Source organism: Coturnix japonica, chromosome 34 (genome assembly GCF_054131305.1).
Source record: "Coturnix japonica strain WE chromosome 34, WE-NBRP24, whole genome shotgun sequence".
NCBI lineage: Eukaryota > Metazoa > Chordata > Aves > Galliformes > Phasianidae > Coturnix > Coturnix japonica.
Window position 1 is genome coordinate 5,190,875 of NC_140696.1, and position 18,629 is coordinate 5,209,503.

Here is an 18,629-nt window from a genome sequence, read left to right on the forward strand (position 1 = left end):
ACAGGTGGCATTTTCCAGCTGCAGGGTTGGTGGCTGGAGGGGGGGAGGTATGGCAGACTCTGGTGTCTTGAGGATTGGGGTTGTCAGGAGCAATTTCTGTTCTAAAAGGTTGTAGGGGTTGGTCTGGGTTTTCATTGTGGTCAATGGGGCCATGCTTTGTGTAGGTCTAAGTGACATCAGAGCAGGGCTGGTAGTGGGGAAAGGGCTGGGAATGTTGGTAGGTCCCCATGAGTCTGTGTGCTGATGGTCCCTTTGTTGTTGTGTCCTGCAGTCCCCCCTCAGATTGTCAACATCTCGTCAGACATCACCGTGAACGAAGGCAGCAGTGTGACCCTCATGTGTTTGGCCTTTGGGAGGCCAGAGCCCACCGTCACATGGCGGCATCTCTCTGGGAAAGGTGAGAGTTGTGGGGCTTGGGGACCTACCTGTGCTGGGTGCAGGAGATGCCAGCTTGGCAAAGGGATGGAGGATGGCAGGGATGTGGGGGGGATTTATGTGTAGGTTGGTTTGTGGGAGCTGTTGGTGATGGTGCCCCATTTTATCACAGGGCAAGGCTTTGTGAGTGAGGATGAGTACCTGGAAATCACAGGCATCACCCGGGAGCAGTCGGGCGAGTATGAGTGCAGTGCTGTCAATGATGTGGCTGTCCCAGATGTCCGGAAAGTCAAAGTCACTGTCAACTGTAAGTGCATGGAATGGGATCCCTGGTAGGGATGTGGTGGTGGAGAGGGCATGTGGTCCATCCTAGGGACATGACGTGGCATGGCATCCCCACAGACCCGCCGTACATCTCCAATGCCAAGAACACAGGCGCCTCAGTGGGCCAGAAGGGCATCCTGCAGTGCGAGGCCTCGGCTGTCCCCGTTGCAGAGTTTCAGTGGTTCAAGGAGGACACCAGGTGCGGGTGCATGGAGGATGCGGGGTGGGATGGAGGCAGCCAAGGGGTCAGTTTGGAGGGAGGCCAGGGTCTTCCTGCTATGGAGGATCCAAGAACTCATGGGGATTTTAAGGTCTTTCCCTCCATGGATAGTGTGTTACAGTGATATCCCAGGGACAACCCAAGGAGGGAGATGGGAACGGAGATGGGGTGAAGTGCTCCTGGGTGGCACAGTGGGGTGAAGGGTGGACCTCATAAAGCTATGGGGGACAGGGAGGGGGTGCCTGGGACTGTTATATTTTTGACCCATGTAGATGCTGCTGCTCAGAGCCTTACAACCCTCTGTGCAGGTTAGCAAACGGGCTGGAGGGCGTGCGGATCGAGAGCAAGGGCCGCCTCTCAACGCTGACCTTCTTCAATGTCTCGGAGAAGGACTATGGCAACTACACGTGTGTGGCCACAAACAAGCTGGGCAACACCAATGCCAGCATCATCCTGTATGGTAGGTGCCCTAAATGTCACCTGTGTCCCCATACTGGGGACTTAACTCACTTCTGCCACCTTGCCAAAGGGGGAGAGAGGAACATTAAGAGGGAGAGGGCTTCTGTTTGCATGACAGCATGATCTCATCCTGCCTTTAACAAAGTTCCTCTTCTGCCCCCAATGCAGGTCCTGGAGCAGTGCACGACAGTGGCAATGCAGCCTCCCGGGCAGCTGCTGGCCTCTGCCTCTGGGCCACCCTCCTCGCTCGCCTCCTCCTCGACTTTTGATAAGGGAGTGGAGGGTCCCAGGACGGCCGCCCGGGGACTCCTCTCCGTCAGACGGGCACAACGTCGGAGGACGGGGAGCGGCACCAAAGGGCCGAGGACGGCCACGTCTCCCACCTGCCGGGATCATTCTCGCCGCCAGTTACGCTGTACAGACCCCACCACGTGCCACCAGACTGTCACCCGCCACCGCCGCCTGCCCATCCAAGGGCAATGCTGCACCGAGCCTTGTCTGCCGCCTTGTCCCTCCTTGCATCGAGCCGGCTGCGGGCGATGTGCCCTGCGGATGGGGTCCAGCGTGGATGGGGCTCCCTGCTGACACCTGGCAGGCGTCTTGGCAACACCGTGTTGGACACGGGTGTGGTGGGTGGGGGCCACCCGGAGCAGTCATTGGGGACGTCCATCTTGTCGTCACATTGAGACACCTAAGCCCAAACAGACCCTGAAGTTGAAGCCCTGCGTCTGCCTTGCACCATCTCGGTCCTGAATGTGATCTCTCACCACCAAAGCTCCTCCCAGACCATCTCCTCGCTTCTCCATCCCCTGCTGCTCCCCTTCTGCACCACAGCCCCTCTGCTCAAGGATGTGTCCCTGCCTGGATTTGTTAGGAAGCTCCTCTGGAGATGCTCACTGAATTTCTAGCTCCTTGCTCAATCTGACAGCTAAAGCACTGCAGCACTGGCACTGGGAGGAGGCACTAACCAACACAGGCAAGCACCAAGCAGCAAGCACAGCAACATGCCTGCTGCCACCCCTGTGTGCCAGGAGGGGTGGGACCACAGAGGTTCCATCTTCAGAGGTGCTTCAGGTCTCCCCCAAGGGCTCTTCCCACACTGTTCAGACAAATACCTCTGCCTGCCCTGCAGGGGTGTTTGACCATTTGGAGACAGCTCAGGCTCCACTGGAAAAAAATAATGGTCATCAATTTGCTACACCTACACTAAAAGGGCAAGGATGCCCTGGTGCCTCCAGCTTGCTGAAAGGCTCCACTGACACCACAACATATGCAGTCAGAATCTTCTTTCTGCTTCCTCCTGCTGCCCTGCAATGGTTACCTCTATAGGGCTGTGTTGGCTCCCAGCCCATGGCACACAGTGCTGTGATGCTCCTTGCATGGGGGTGTAACCTCAATCCTTCCTTCTGCTCTGGGATGGAAAGCTTTGGGTTTGTGCTCCAGGGACAGAACCTCCTGCTCAGCTCCAGAGAAGTCCCACGTGGCACTGGACTAAGTGCCAGCACCAAAGGACAAAACATGACGGTAGCTCACCAAGGAAGCACATGATGTCCCCTCCCACCGGGACCTTGTGTCCCTGGGAAACTGATGTCTCCCTATCCTTCCTCCTTCTTTCTCCCTCCATAAGCAAGATAACTTGAAAGCTGACGCTGTGTATCTCTCCCCATACAAGACTCTGCTGCTGCCCTGTTTCCATCCTACAGGAAAGAAAGAAAACCCAAGCACAGACCCTGCAATGTGCCACTGCCCTGTCCTCACTGTGGTGGTGCCCTCGCCTCATCCCTTGTCTCTTACGGTCCTCCTGGGCATTGCACAAACAAGCACACGTACAATGCTGCCACAAAAGCAGCAGCAGCATCTACAAAACATGCAGGGATGCTCCTGACCTCACAGATGGGACACTGACAGTGACAAATCCCATGTGGCCCAGTGACCAGGCACACCAGCTTACCTGATGGGCAGGGATGTGGCATGGTGAGCAGTGAGCTGGTCCTGCATTCCCACCAGCATCCTGGGAAGGAGGCATGAGCAGCATTCTGATCCCATCTGTGTGCATCTCTGCAGATGGGGGGCACAGTGGCCCACACATCCTTCCCCACAGTCCTGCTCTGAGCCCCCCCCCATCCCAACTGGTTGATCCACAGAGCCCCTCTCCACCCAGAAGCAAGGCAGAAGCATGCAAACGTGATCCCACCACCGCAGTGATGCATCAACTGCAAGGAAACAGATATAACCCCCCCATGTCCTACCTACCTGGCAGCTCCATCTCCCAGCTCTCCAAAACTGCGTGGGACATCGTGATGGGCTGAGTGCCCTGCAGTGCTCACAACCATGCTTGGCAAAGGATGGTGTCAGCAGGTTGCCCCCGACTCATCTTTGGGGCTTTCAGATGCATTCCTGGGGCATGGGAGATGCTTGGCAGCGTCACCCCAATGCCACCTCCCTGTCCCCCCTCCTACACCCCCTAGCTGGCGTGCAGCCCTTGCTTGGCACACTACTCCAGTGCCCTATTTCTCTCTCCCTGCAGAAGAAACACTGAACCAGCCCCAGTTATGTGGCCAAAGGCCGTGGCATTGCAAAGACAAGACATGACGACTACCAGATGCCCCAAGGTCCCACACAACATCCTTGGGGCTGCCCCAAGCTCCCCATTCTTCTCTCTCTCCCCGGGTTGGTTTGGGCTGGCTTCCTTGTCCTCCCCCGTCGGGACGGCGTTCGACTTTCTCGTGCCATGTAACGTGCAGTTGTGAGGAACGTGTTGGCTGTCCGAGGCCGTGGCTCTGCCGTGTGGGTGGGTGGCAGAGCCTCGTGCCATCGCCGCTCCCCGCGTGCTCGCCCCGCCGGCGCGCGGTCTTCGAGTTTCCGTCGATCATTGTATTCCAAGGGTGGCTATAACTACCTGAGATTTGTGCATGTTACATTGTAGTTGTAACCTTTTCTAATTCGGCAAGAATAAGAGATGGTTGTGATTGTGCAGTGTATCAATAAAGTTTGACGAACTTTGTACCCTCGGGGCATTGCTTCGCGGAGCGCACGTGCCATGGGGAGCACGTGGGGCTCCTGTGCTGTGCTCCATGATAGCCTCATTTAGCTCTTGGTTGCCCTCACACTGGCACTGCTTGCAGCGCAGTGATTTGGTTCCCACCCAGGCTCCTTGCTCTGCTGTTATTTGACTCTTCCCTCATCCCCATCCCCACATCTGTCCTCCACTGATGGGACACGCAGCACAGACAAGCACATACCTATTCCAGGAGCCCTGCAGGGGAAGGACTGGCTCTGCTCGCTCACCTACCTTCAGCAGAAGCATCACTGGATTCCTCCTTTTGGTGGCTGTCTCATCTCAGGTGTCATCACCTCTTAACAACGTTTGCTCCAAAAACCTACTTCTGTGCAAGGAATGCCACTGCAGAGGAAATGCTCCTAACAGTGCTTTGCGCCTATCAAGACCAAGACACAAACAGTATGTCTTCATCAATGGACGAAGACCAGGGGAAGGGACCTGTGCCTCTTGGGACCATGCTTCCATCCCACTGATGGATGCTTATGAATGAGGGGCCCTGTTTTCCTGCAGAAATCCCAAAGCTGGCATCTCAGAGCCCTCTGTTAAAGGGTAGGAAGGCTGCAGGGAGCACAAGAGCAGCAGGATGGTCTGGGGCCAACGCCTGACCCATCAGGGGATTGCTTGCTTGCTCTGCATCTCCCTTTGCCTTTCCTGACATGAAGCTGGAATGCAGAGTATATTGCTGAGCCCACAGCTCTGTCAGGGACACCTTGGCTGTGCTCCTTGGAAAGAAAGGTAAGTGCTTCCCTAAACACACTGGGATAGGGGTCTGGGATGGGAGGACCACACCTGCTCCAGAATATCCAAAAGGATTGGGGATAGGGCATCACCAAGACTCCGAACAGCTCACCTTGATCGTGGCAATGGAGTTGGAAATCACTCAGCTGGGCCATTCCTCTGTCAGTGTGCATCTCTACAGGTGATATGATGCTCACACCGTCCCCCTGCTCTGCATCCCCCTACCAGCAGCCTCTTACGTGCCTCTTAGGGAAAAACAACAGCTGCAGCCTGCAATACCAAATCAGGTTGTATCCATCTCCCATGTAAAACTCCTGGACTTCTTGGTGTGGTTGGTAAAAGGGTGACAAGCACCAGTCATTGGGATGCAGTGTTAAGAAGGAAGAGCCATTCAGAAAGGAATGAGCCCTTGTCCTCCTTTCTTTGGGCACTTTGGGCCTCTCCTGAGTGCAATTTTGCTTTGTCACAACCAAGAAGAGCAATGGAGGGACGATGGGAGGCAGCCTGACATACTCCCTTGTCTTTGCTGTAGCCCCAGACCTGAGGGCTTCCCTTTGTGCTCTACATCATCACTTCCTGCAAGGCAAGAATCACAGCTAACACACCAGGAAACCTGTGGCACAAGCAATAAACCCTGTCTGGAACAACACAAGCACAAGTGGGCTCCTTTCACAACATACAGGAAAGCATCACTAACACCTGGACCACAGCTACATCCAGAGGGAGCGAGGGCATCTTTCAGGCCATGACATTCATCTGCCTTCACTGAGAGACACAAATAAATATGTACCTAAATAAATACAGAAACACACCCATAAACCAGCATCTCTCTGTCTCTCTCTTCAACTTATTCTGCAGTGCTCAAACCCTGGCACTGTGTGCCTTTTGACCTCTTGACTACAGCACTGAACATTTCCAAACCTCAAATATAAAGGGAGGAGCCCCATTAATCCCAGATCCATCCTTTGGAGGGGCAGGGTCCCTCCGTATCCTGCCAGGCTTGCCCTGCCACAGCCAACTTTCTTTACCTGAAAGCCAACAGCCACGCACTGCTCCATCTCCTCCCCCAGGAGAGGCACAGACACACATTTGTGGCTGTGGCACAGCACTGTGACTGGCACTGATCCCTTCTTTCTCTGCCATCCTGACTCCAGGATGCAGAAAGCTGTCAGCACCCAGCCATCCTGCCCTGGAATAGCAATTAAATGCCACAAGCTCATGGGGAAATGCATGGTGGAGGGTCTTTGCAACCCCTGCCAACAGCCCATCCTTTGGGATAAAGCCCACCTATTTGGGGCCCCTCTGTTTCCATAGGGGCAGTAATTGCCACCAAGGGAGAAGACAAGCAACCCTGGGGCTCACAGCAAATCCCTTTGGAGATTTTCTCCTGTGCCCACTGCATCATCAGTGATGGGGTGCTGGTGCTCATAGTGACAGCAAGGGACAAACACCCTCACTTAGGGCAGGGAGGGAACAGCAAGACACACTGCAAATGCTGCTGGCCAAAGGTGCATTGGGCACTGTGCACACAGGGGTGGGGGTCTCTGTTCCCTACCTTTTCTCCCCGTCCTCGAGGGATGCTCCAACCTCAGGTCCCCACATGCTGCCCAGGGCCGGGAGATGCTGCGCCGTCATTTCACAACACCTCGCTATCCTCTCTGCTCTCTCTCTCCTTTCTCCCTGCCTACTTCTTGGTCTGCACAAACTCAGAGGAGGAAAAAAATAAAACATTAAAAGCCCTGCAATCGTTACGGAACAGCTCTGACCCTCACACAACGCATAGTGTGCCAGGTGGAGCACATGTGCCTTGAGAAGCCGGAGGCTACAGTGAAAGCTGAAGACTGGATGCACCAAAGACCCTTCTGAAAATCAACAATACCCCTCCACACACCAACAGAGACCAACAGCAAGGTTACACCAATACCCAAACTCACTTGTGACCTGCACGACTGCACTGTATCACCTCCAACACCACTGGGGGACCAGTCAGATTACAGAGCAGCACCCCAAGCTCTCCACGTACTCACTGAGCCTTACCTGCTTTGCAACACATCTGAGCTCAGCGGTGACATCCTCCTGCTGCTCCATCCTTTTCCTGCAGCAGATCATTGTTCCCTCCCTCCCTCCCTCCATCCCAACATCCCTCCCCGTGCCCAGTGGCCACGGCGGGGGCAATGAGCACCACAAGCAGACGGAGCGGCCACATGGAACAATCGTTTTAATGGATAGAGGCAGAGAGAGCCCCCTCGCCGCCCGCCCGCTGTGCCCCCGCCTCGCTGTCGGCCGCGGAGAAGGAAGGGAAACCAAAGGAGGAAAAGAAACTGCAGGAGAGACCCCCCACCAGTGAAAAATAAAGCCAGTTGTTGAGGTGTCCCACCCTCCCCCCTCAAATTTCTGCCAGTGGCTCAGCAGCAGGTGCCGATCACTTCGCCTTTTTTTCTATATATATATATATATATGTATATATATATACATACCCACACACACGCACACACACCCACACACATATACATATATATATATTAATATGAAACTGAGCTATATAGATCTATATCTGTCCATCCCTTGGTTTGCTTCAATCCACCACCAAGGGCCGGGGCTGGGCTGTGCAGCACAGGGTGATGGAGAGGGACCCCGGTCCCCATGCAACACCTGTGTCCCCTTGTCCCCATACACCCGAGGGCAGAAAGGTGATGAGACCTGGGCACGTGCAGAGCGAGAACCTCTCCTCATCTCACAGAGGACCAATACACACCTAACTCCATATACAGCATGCAGTAATGGCAGCGGAAGGATCCTGCTGGGAACTGTGGCTAGAACGCTAACTGAAAAAAAAAAATAATATATATATATGTATATTTATATATACTGTATATATATATATATATCCCATGAAAAGATTCAGCGTCTCCCTTCGCCTCGATGTGTGGAGGAACTGTTTGTATGGCCGTGGTCCTGGCCGGGTGAGGGGTCTCAGCACAGGGCTCCTGCTCCTCGCCCAGGGATGAACCAGCACCATCCTCCTTGGAAACACACTTCTCCTCTCCGCTTGCTCTCCCGTTCCTGGTTTTCTTTCTTTCTTTCTTTTTTTGCATCTTTGTTTTTTAGGAACTAAGAGTTCTAGGCTCATATCAGAAAATATAATTAATAAAATTAACCCTTATCATTCACGATGTCCGCGTGGCGTACGATGAACATGGCTCGGCACTGCTCTCCTTCCTCCCTTTCCGTTCGCGGCGGCGTGGTGTAACTGTTGAAGATCTATATATCTATACATATATATATATATATATGTATATGTGGATATATATATATATATATATTTTGAAACACAAATGGCGGCACAGTCCATGAGAAGACAGAGATATCTCGGCGAAGAAGAAAACCTGTGCATACGGACGGAGGGGCTCCGGGTGAGCGGGGATGGTGGGGGGACCAGGGCTGTCCCACCCCCACACTGACCCATGGCAGAGAACGACGAAATGGGGGGGAGAAAAAGGGGCAGGCGAAAAAATAACCAGAGGAAAGAAAAAAAAAAGACTCAGTCGCGTTGCGTCTTCAGCAGGAAGCCTTGGATAATTTTTTTTTGTTCCCCCTCCTTTCCAAATTCCCTTTGAATTATTATTATTATTATTATTAATTATCATTATTATTATTTTTTGCGTGTTTTTCCTTTCTCCCCCTCCCCCAGAAGGCCTGGCCGGACAACTCTCTCAATTCTTATGATTATTTTTCAGAAACAGTGAATACATCTTCTTCCTCTCCTCTCTGCTGTGGTGGTCGTGGCCGCCTCGGGGCTCAGAACTGGCGGGCGAGCTGGGCGAGCGGCAGGGCCAGCAGCCAGGCACAGCTGCTTCGCCGCCATGCACCGCTGTTGCCATCGTGCACTGCACCGGGGCCTGCGGGGGGAGAAACACCCGCGTTGTTAGCTGTTGGGAATGGAGGGGGGAGAAAATAATGCTGCTTTGGGCCCCGGTGCTATCGCAATCACTGGGGTCACCACTGTGAGCTGCACGGTGCAGCCATACCCATCCTTGGGTTTGGGATGTGAACCCCACCATGGTCCTGTGCTGGTCCCCATTTCCCATCCCCAGCTTATCTTGGATGCAACAGTACAAAGAAACCTCCTCCAGCTCCTCCAAATGTTCTTTGAAGTTGGAGGCAATAGCTCTCAACCAGCAGCACCAGAAATACCACCAAGGAATTGGACTTGATGTTCCTCACAACCCTCCAACCTGGGATATCAGGTAACACTGTAATTCTATCACTCTATGACTCCATAATTTCTCTATGATTCTATAAAAACCATCCTGGGGATGGATGGTGAGACAATAGCAGAGGATACCTAGAGAAGCAGTGGGTGCCTCATGCCCCGAGGTGCCCAAGGCCCTGGATGGGGCCCTGGGTAGTCTGAGCTAGTGGGAGGCAACCAGCCCATGGTCTCCCTTTTGCAGCACTCCTACAGACACCACTATCCACAAAGCCCCAAAATCATCACCACTAACAAGCCAGGCACTGGGCACCTCTGGAGCCAAGATCAGCTCCATGCTGCCTCCAACTCTTCCCAGTATCTTGAGGTCATCCCAATGCCAGCCACTAAGTGCACTATGAACAGAGCCACGTGGCTGCAGGGCCCCAGATCAGGATGGCATTGGTCCCCAGGGCAAGCGATCGATCGATCAGTAAGAGCAGCAATGCAAGAAACAGCACCCCTATCACATCCCGAGGTAAAAAAAAAAAGGCACTAAAGCAACACTAAAAGCATCCTAGAGGAAGAAAGACTGGCTAAAGCACCATTGGGCAACAGAACCACGAAGCCATCCCTGCCTGCATCCTGGAGACAGGAGGAAGAGAGCAGCTGAGGGGACAGTGAGGACAGGGCATGCAGAGGTGGGAATGTTAAAGACCCAAACAGAAACGCAGCTAAATGCACGTGGCTACAGTAAAGCAGCAACAGGGAAACCACGAGCAGCCCCAAAGTTATCACAATGGGGTTTGGGGGAGCTGCCCCCTGGATGTTGCCAGAGGGACCCACAGGGACACGGAGCCGGGGGGGGATTGCTGGCATGGTGGGCTCATGGTTACTGACCTTTCCAGGGTGTCAGAGCAGTTGTTGTCTCTTCTAAAAATCAAAGAACAAGTCATGGTTAAGGCACAGAGGCAATGGCAGGCTCAAGGTGCTTTGCTCAGCCTGCTCTTGGCATGGGAAAATGCACCATCACGATCATTATAGGGCCTCTGTCCTCCATCCACGTGGAGCTCCCTTTGTGGTTTTATTGCAAAACCTCTGGGAATCCACACGGACTGCACAAAAGGGGAGCAGTAGAGAGCTCTTTATTTTTTTTTTTCTTTCCCTGACTCAAGAAAATTATTTGATTCCAGAGCACTTCATCACATTAAAGACAGCATCAAATGAGCCGCTGAATTAGGTGGAAGGCCTGTAATAAGAATTGCTATGTGTTAGATAAAGCACCAGTTGACCTCCCTGAAAAAACAGATTAAGGAAAGGATTACAAGATGTATTCTATACTACCCTCAGTTGCAAGGCACTGGAAACGTCAATGTGCCAACGGGGATTAAAGCTCCATTTGGGGGAGGAGAACTCTGAATAGTTCACTCAGCCTCGAGGAAGAGGGGAACAAAACTGTCCCCCAAACCCACCCAGATTGGACATTTCTCCTGTAACAGGTAGCACAGCCCATCACTGGGAAGCATAAGGGAATTTGGCTGCACACAAGGTGATGGGGCCACATTCCCATTATGACATGAGCCATTCCAAGTGTCTTTAATGGAAGAGAATCCAGTAACTGGCAGTTCCCATTAAGCCACCAGTAGAGAGAGTCATTCTTAACTCAGAGGCTTATTGTCCACCCTGCACAGTGCAGTCCTTGAATGGGGTCCCAGGACATGTGAGATTTTCATCCCATAAGGCAATACAGAGATTACAATCACAAGGGGGTGGCCCAGGCCATATGGGACACTCAGCCCCCAGGACAGGACAGCACAGACAGAGCCGTGTGGCTTCGAGGTGTCCTGTCCCCCTCCCTGAAAAATGAGGTCACTGGTAACCACAATTACCAGAAAGCCCGATGGGGAATAAGCTGAGATCGTTCCTAAGCAACCCTAATGAAGGTTTAACAGCCAGGTAACAACTCATGTCTGTCACTTACAGCAGCGACTTTTTCCTGCAGAAGTGACTGTGATGCTCATTAACACCCAAGGTTGGAGCTACATGGGGGCTGTGGGCACAGCCCTGAGCATGGTGAGGGGAAGAAATCAGTGGGGGAACCCAATGCAACAGCTGGTACCCACAGAAGATGAGGATGCAAGCAGCATGCGGGTGCTCATTGAACCCAACACATGTAAAGGAGCAGACACATGATGGGCAGAGCCTTCTACACAGAGACATGGGAGGATAGCAGGAAAGAGAGACCACGTTTCCAGAGATGCCTTCCCTCCCACCCTGCTGGTACAAGGTGCTAATTGCTATTTTGTTTTCCTCCTATTAATCACTGCACACCTACGATCATTGCACACCTACAAGAGCAGTGTTCTGCTCTGTTACAACCCTGCCTCTCCTGCAGAAGAGGGGTCTCTTGTAACCTCTCCAGGCTTAATTAAATAATTCACACATGCTAGGAAAGGGTTTGCAATGCCAGGAGCAAGTTGGTGCTTTCCATTAAACCTTCTTAGCAGTGATTAATTCCATCCTGTGGTTTGTTTAACATGGGCTGCTATTAATGCCATCTACAGACACTGCTACCCATGGGTAGGAATGCCACATTGTGCCTCCACTGAGTTTCCCCCTTGGTATCCCCAGCTCTAAGTGATGTAGAAGAGATGGACAATGATATACTCTGCACACAACTTTTGCAGATCTAAAGTGGGCCCAGAACTGAGTGAGGGTGGGTCTGAATGAAGAATGATGCTGGGAGAGGATGGTGGTCCCCAAGCCCTGCTTCTCCTTGGTATATGCCAGAGCAAGGTGATGGAAACCTGCAGCCAGATCCTTGCTTTGCACTGATGCCCAAACACAGCCACAGCACCCAGTCAAAGGGTGGCTTGGAGGTTTTGATGCTTCCCTTGTGCTCACCACAGCCTCTGACCCACACTCTGAGCTATAAAGGATGAATAGGAACACACAGGTGGTCACTCCGTTAAGCTGTGCCGGGTCCCCACCCCAGTCCCTCAGTGCTGCTCACCATAAAGGATCATGCTGGCGTTGGTATTTCCTAGCTGGTTGGAGGCCACACAGGTGTAGTTGCCATAGTCCTGCTCAGAGACGTTGAAGAAAGTCAGTCGGGAGAAGAAGGCTTTGTTTTCCACCTTCAGCCCTTTCTGTCCTTCAGCCAGCCTGGGAGGAGAGCAGAAAGGGAGACAGTGATGGGAATGGCTTTGCTCTGTGGGGTTTTGGGGATGACAACAAATGGAAGGGGTCAGTGTGTGGCTCCCACCCCCCCAGGGCAGCCCAGGCTCTTACCGCTTGTCATCTTTGTACCACTGGAAGTCAGCGGAGGGGACGGCAGAGGCTTCACACATCAGGATGCCCTTCTGCCCCACGGGCACACCGGTGCTCTTCGCATCCGAGATGTACGGTGGGTCTGTGGGGAGGATGGAGCTGGGGGTTGGTGCCTCTTACCTCTCTCTCCTTTTCTTTCCCCATCTCATGGAAGAAGAAAAATCATCTCCAAGCTTATGCCCAGCTCCTGCAACTCCTGTTCCCTGCATCCTCCAAAGACCAATGCTCCCTGGCACTCCCTGATGCCCAGCAGCTCCAGAATGGAATCTGGGGGGGTTGGAAGGTCTTCACTTCTGTCTATGAGCACAAACAGTGCTGTTTTCTTCCTCTCTCTTTCTCCTTTTTCTCAGAATGAAGCAATGCCTGTTTACAGCTTGCTTCCCTCCTCTCCCCTGAGGTTATAAGCACAGCATTTCACCACAGGTGGAAAACTCAGGTTGATGGAGACAGCTGAGGAGGAGGTGGAAAAACAAGGAGCTTGGAAAAAAAAAGAAAAGGGGAATAAAAGGGCAAAGCAGCACCTGCTTGAAAACTTGCAGGTGCCAGGCTCAGTGCTGGGACCAATGGCAGGTGATGCTGCGTCCCATCAGGGTGGGACAAAGTGGCCCTGAGCTGTCCCTGCACCCCACAGCTACTCACAGTTGACGGTGACTTTGACTCGCTGGACGACAGGCGCAGCCACGTCGTTGGAGGCACTGCACTCGTACTCGCCCGACTGCTCCCGGGTGATGCCTGTGATCTCCAGGTATTCATCCTCACTGATGAAGCCCACAGCTGTTGGGTGGAGGGAGAGGCCTGTGAGCAGGGGGCACGCTGAGCCCACACCCAACCTGTAGTCACCAGCTGGGACCGTGTCATGCTGACCCATCCATCTACTAGGTGTCAGATGCACTGGTCCCAGCCACACCGACAGCATCATGTGCTGCAGATTCATGTCCCCATTGTGTGCAGGATGGGCGGGGGGTCCTCATCCCACCCCATCTTCCTGCCTCGAGGTGCTGGCTGGACTCTCCCTGCAGCCTCCCTCTGATCTTTCAGCCCCAGATGGGGGAGGTGGCATCTTCTTCCCTTCCCTGCCACTTCCCCATCGCCTTTCTCAGCTCTCCTGCAGCTCAGACATGATAATTACTGCACGAAGCATCTCCACGACCAGTGTCACACTTAATATTCCTATAAATTTTAAACGGTAGTCCTTGGTACATATGTGTGGCAATTGGTATCATATTTTAATTAAGCTTGCCCTACACCATCTGAAATTAATAATAGCTCGAATTACCAGTGTAATTTATAAATTAACATTGCTGCAGCATTAGGAAATAAATTAGCTCTGGACAGCTGTTTCCAGGAGTGAGTGCCAATGGCAGCGTGGCCGAGCACAGGTCCCTGCTCCCAGGGGATGTGGTGATGTGACCTGCACAGCCCTCGCTTCCCACCCGGTGTGAACTGCTGTGACCCAGAATGCTGTGGCTTGACATGCTTGGGTGGCCAACCGGGCACATCTTGCTCTTAACACGTGCATGCAAAGTGTACAACAAATTCTGCCTGCGTCCCACTGTATGATACCTTTAGAGCAGCTCGTCCCATGGGTCTGAGCACCCAATGAGACACTGATGCCCACCCCCATCCCACAGAGCCCATCCAGGGCTGAGGTGAGCCCTCCCATGCACACAGTGTGATGGATCGCTGCCGTCCACCTGCAGCATCCTCAGCCCCGAGCTCCCAGCGGAGCGGCTGGCAGTGAAAACCGCTGAGCTCATCAGCACTTAGCGCAGCAGAAGGGCGAGATATGAAGGCGTTACCCCAAAATCGATATCCTTTGGAGACACAAAAATTACAGTTTTATACCCAGCAGCAGTTTGCGCAGCAAAAGAGGAGAGAGAGGGAAGGAAACGAGCTGCCTGTTCCGGTTGACCTAGAATCAGCTCTCAGTAGCACAGCGCTGCCTGCCGATGGAATTATGACACAGCTGCAGCCCTTGGATGCTCCGCGTGCAGATCTGACTCCAGTTTGTGCAAAGACCCCGATAAAGCTCTGCTTCCAAACTCAGCAAAGGCCCTTCCCCAAATCATCGCACTGCACGGCTGAGGTTTGATCCTGGAGCAAGGCAGTGAGGGCTCGTTTCATTACCCAGCAAAGGACTTTGTGAAGTGATGGCCAGGGTCAGCTTGCCACCTGCAAAAGCTGGGAAAGGGAGAGATGAAGGCTCCCCCAGCCTTTGTGCTGGCTTAGTGCAGGAGTCTGACATCAGTGCCTGGTAATCAGCCTCCAGAGGGGCAAAATGCAAAGGTTTGGGGGCCGGCTTTGTGCCATCAGCCTGCAAAGGTACCACCATGTAATGCTCTGAGTGCTATTGCCGAGGTAACAATGATAACACTGAGATAAAGAGCACTGCTGCTAGGGTCCCTGTATGGATCCAGCCTTGTTAGTGCAGTGATCCCACACCAAAGTCAATGGGAGAGAAGGGTCCCCTGCACAGAGCACTTCCCTTTTTCTCCCTTACCTGCTTTACTTTCAGCATACATGCATAGAGACCGGCCTAAATGGCTACGTACGCACAGGCACTGAAGTGGCCTGGACACGAGATGCCCTATTGCACTTTAGCAGCAGTGACAGAGCTGATTTCTGCCAGTCTGCACCCGGATGGAGGCACCTGCTGAGCCCTGCCCCATCTCCTTTCACTGCCTTCCTGCCAGAGGGCTGAACAAACAGGGCACTCTCCACTTCTTGGGTTTTATATCGAGAGCTGCTTCTGATGGGGAAGTGGCAGTAAATAAAGAGCGAAGCCATGCGGCTTGTTATGTGCTGCTCCAGCTGAGAGCACTGGAAATGAATGGGCTCAGAAATCAGCGTGGTATGCAAGGAAATAACAGCTCTGGCTCACGTCCTCTCCTGCACAAAGGACTTTACAGGAAAAGCAGCTCCATGCAAGCACTGCTGCCCCGTGCTTGTTGGGGTCCCCAGTGGCTGGTGATGCTGCTTTGGGGAAGCTGAGGCTCAGGATGAGGGCACTGCCAGCCCAGCCCAGATTCTGGATGGAAGTCATCCCTCTGACTGGTCTCATGTACATCAGACCCCTTAGGGTTGCACTGCGGGTCTCCAATGATGCACACACTCCTCCTGCCTCTGAAACTGCTCGGAGCTCAGCAGCCCTAAGCCAGCAGCAGCCCTGCAATGCCCAGAGTGACTTCAGGAACTTCTCAGGGCTGCCTCTGCTTGAGCACAATTAGCTGCTGAAATATTGCAGGAATTAATGGCACAGCGCTCTCATCTCCTCAGGAGCTACAAAACCAGCACAGCCAGCACCCATTATTATTAATAATAATAATACTACAATCCAGGCCAGAGATGGAACAGCCATTCAAAGGCACAGCACCTCACTCCTCTCCTAACCTGGAGCAAATGGAGCAGCACCAGCAGGACCAAGGGGCGCTGCAAAGCAGAGCAGAGCTTGGCCCAGCAGTGCTGGGATAGGGGTGCTGGTTGGACCATGAAGGTGAAATCCTGCTCCAAGAGGCATCCAAGCAGTGCCTGGGGTCCTGCACAGAGTGGATGCAATGACGTATGGGGAGATCAGGGGCCTCATGTATTCCTTCCATGCCTTTCTCCTCCTGCTTCCCCTTTGCTAGGCTTGACTGGGCTCCCCTCTGCCTCCTCCCACCTGTTAGTTTCCACTGAGCCTCTGACAAGATAATAACTCACCAGTAAGCAAACACATGTTCCCAAATTAATTACGTGCCGCCGTCCCCCAGCTCACCGCACAGGGGTCTCTGTGCCATGTTGCTTCCAGTTACCTTGGCTGAGCACTGCTGTGACACCAGCATCAGAGCGAAGCAATCCCAGCCCTGCAGCAAGCACAGCAGCTCTTCTTATTTCTGTGCATCACTTTGCTCCCGTGCATCACTCCAGCTCCTTGTCTTTCTCCCTGCACTAATCAGGGCACAGCACACAACACTAAGCAAGCTCCCAGTGCTGCAATGTACCCACACCACGTCCATGCACCTTGCTGCCATATTCCCACCTCTGTGGATCTGAGCAATGGCCCCACTATGGGTTTGGTTCCCCCACAGGCTGTGGATGCCCAGATTCCCAGTGTTACTCCTGAGTCATGACCATGCACCGATTGGGTCAGCCTAAGAATGGGAATATTTTATGGGGATAATTTTATTAAAATGTTTACAACAATGCAGATATTGACATCTAGCTTCAATCAATAGCACAATTTATTGTCCTTCAAGGTGAACATTAAGCCAAGCTGCCCATTAGTCAATATTTACCTCCAAGGTCTATAAATCTTTATACTGGCTTCAGCAGATGTTGACAGTGGCCGATTCCAGATAAGTACAAGTAAGAGTGTGAAACATTGCTCCTTTTGGAGGTGAAATAGTAACTAGTTAATTACAGCCCCTACAGCAATTCTGAGCTATCAATTTATGGCTACTTCTGGCAATAAAAATTAACATCGCGCAGACTCCCGGCTCAGAGTGACGCTCTTAAAACCAAGAGCCATCTATTTCACATGTCACGCCGACACGGCGGTGATGGCCTTCTTATAACAGTTTATAGTAAATAAATAAAATATACAAAGGTAATAAGAGGGAACTGCTGGAATCCGAGAGCTCGTTTCCCTCTTCTCCTCCTTCTCTCTCATTGTTCAGCATCTCCCTGCTACTACTGACTGCTCATTTAGCACATCAGGAACCAAGTTGCATTGCAAGATGCTCCCTTGTTCTTTTGCTTGCCCGATGGCACCGTGACAGCAGCATCACCTCCATTCACCCCAAGCTCTGACTCCCCACGCTCCAGTGGAGGAAGACGTGGGGTAATTAACCTGCTGGAAACCATCCAAAGCAATCATTCAAAGGATGATTTCTTCAAGATTACCCTATCGACCCAGGAGAGCACGGCTCTGTCCTTCCTTCCAAGCACATTGCATCCCAATGCCACGGGCTCCATCTGCAGCCCCTTGGAGGGGTGATCCCATTACAGAGCTTGGGGTGGGGACAACCACAACCACTGCCCTGCTCTTCTTCACCCCTCACAAGCCTTTTCAAGTTTCCCAACAACAAGGAATGAAATATCTCACCCTATACAGTGGTTAATTAGCATGATTCAAAGGGCTGGTGGTGCACAAAGCCACCAGGCATGCAGCTCCCATAGCATCTCTGTGGGCCGCAAAGGAGAGGGATGTCCTCTAGCAGCTCACCCTGCCATCAAACAGATGCACACATCACTGCTCCCTGCAGAGCCCCTTGTGTACCACTGCATCCCCATACCATGCAGCAGCCCAGCCTTCTTGCCTCACCGCCACCGTGAGATGCCCATTATAGCACCATTGTGCTGAGTTTTTAGCTTAAAAGTCCTTGAAAGTTTCCCACTGTGACTAGTCAAACAAGATCTTTTTCACTTTCCTTCTCTTCTGCGCTAACAATATTTATACTCATTTCTTTTATTGAAATCTATCTGCCGCCTGTTCTATTAAAGCTGCCTGAGTGGCAGCTCCTATTCTCCGGGAGCCCGCAGCCCATCTATTCTCCAGACAATGAGGTACAAGCAGTCTATCTTCTATTGTGCTTCCCGGCCTTCAGCTCTCCAATCTCCCATCTCCAAAAGGCATGTCAGAGGCGCTGAGATGGAAAGGATGTGGATCCTGGGCTGCCCTCCTGCGCACCCCATCACCATCGGGGGGGTTTCAGGTGGGATGTTAGGAAAAATCTCTTCTCTAAAGAGAAAACACAGGCTGCCCAAGGGAGTGGTGGGGTCACCCTGTGGAGCTGCTCCAGAACTGTGGGGATGTGGCACTTGGGGATGTGGCCAATAGATATAGTGGGATGGGGATGGGCTTGGGGATCTCAGAGGTCTTTTCCACCCCTAATGATTCTATGTTCCTATGTGGCTGTGATCCCTGTGATATCTGGGGACAATTCTCTTGTCCC

At 52.7% G+C, this 18,629-nt stretch overlaps 2 protein-coding genes across 22 annotated transcripts in view; one reads left to right on the forward strand and one right to left on the reverse strand.

Annotated features, from left to right (window-relative positions):
- Positions 1–5,996, forward strand: part of OPCML (opioid binding protein/cell adhesion molecule like) — a 264,304-nt gene extending 258,308 nt beyond the window's left edge. For all 8 annotated transcript variants that reach the window (XM_085526065.1, XM_085526064.1, XM_085526063.1 and 5 more), the window contains 5 exons: positions 272–397; positions 548–682; positions 778–898; positions 1,228–1,379; positions 1,547–5,996. In XM_085526065.1, coding sequence (XP_085382191.1) covers positions 272–397; positions 548–682; positions 778–898; positions 1,228–1,379; positions 1,547–1,647 — 635 coding nt within the window. In that variant the 3' untranslated portion in view covers positions 1,648–5,996. The remainder of the gene's footprint in view (positions 1–271; positions 398–547; positions 683–777; positions 899–1,227; positions 1,380–1,546) is intronic.
- A 1,382-nt stretch (positions 5,997–7,378) lies between these two features.
- LOC107324282 (protein CEPU-1) overlaps positions 7,379–18,629 on the reverse strand; it is a 267,939-nt gene continuing 256,688 nt past the window's right edge. For 8 of the 14 annotated variants that reach the window (XM_085526053.1, XM_085526058.1, XM_085526057.1 and 5 more), the window contains 4 exons: positions 13,336–13,470; positions 12,658–12,778; positions 12,380–12,531; positions 7,379–9,076 (listed from right to left, as the gene is read on the reverse strand). In XM_085526053.1, the coding sequence (XP_085382179.1) occupies positions 8,976–9,076; positions 12,380–12,531; positions 12,658–12,778; positions 13,336–13,470 (509 nt within the window). In that variant the 3' untranslated portion in view covers positions 7,379–8,975. Of the gene's footprint in view, positions 9,077–10,266; positions 10,300–12,379; positions 12,532–12,657; positions 12,779–13,335; positions 13,471–18,629 lie in introns of all 14 variants that reach the window. The other 6 variants (XM_015884183.3, XM_015884187.3, XM_015884181.3 and 3 more) reach the window with 1 other exon arrangement.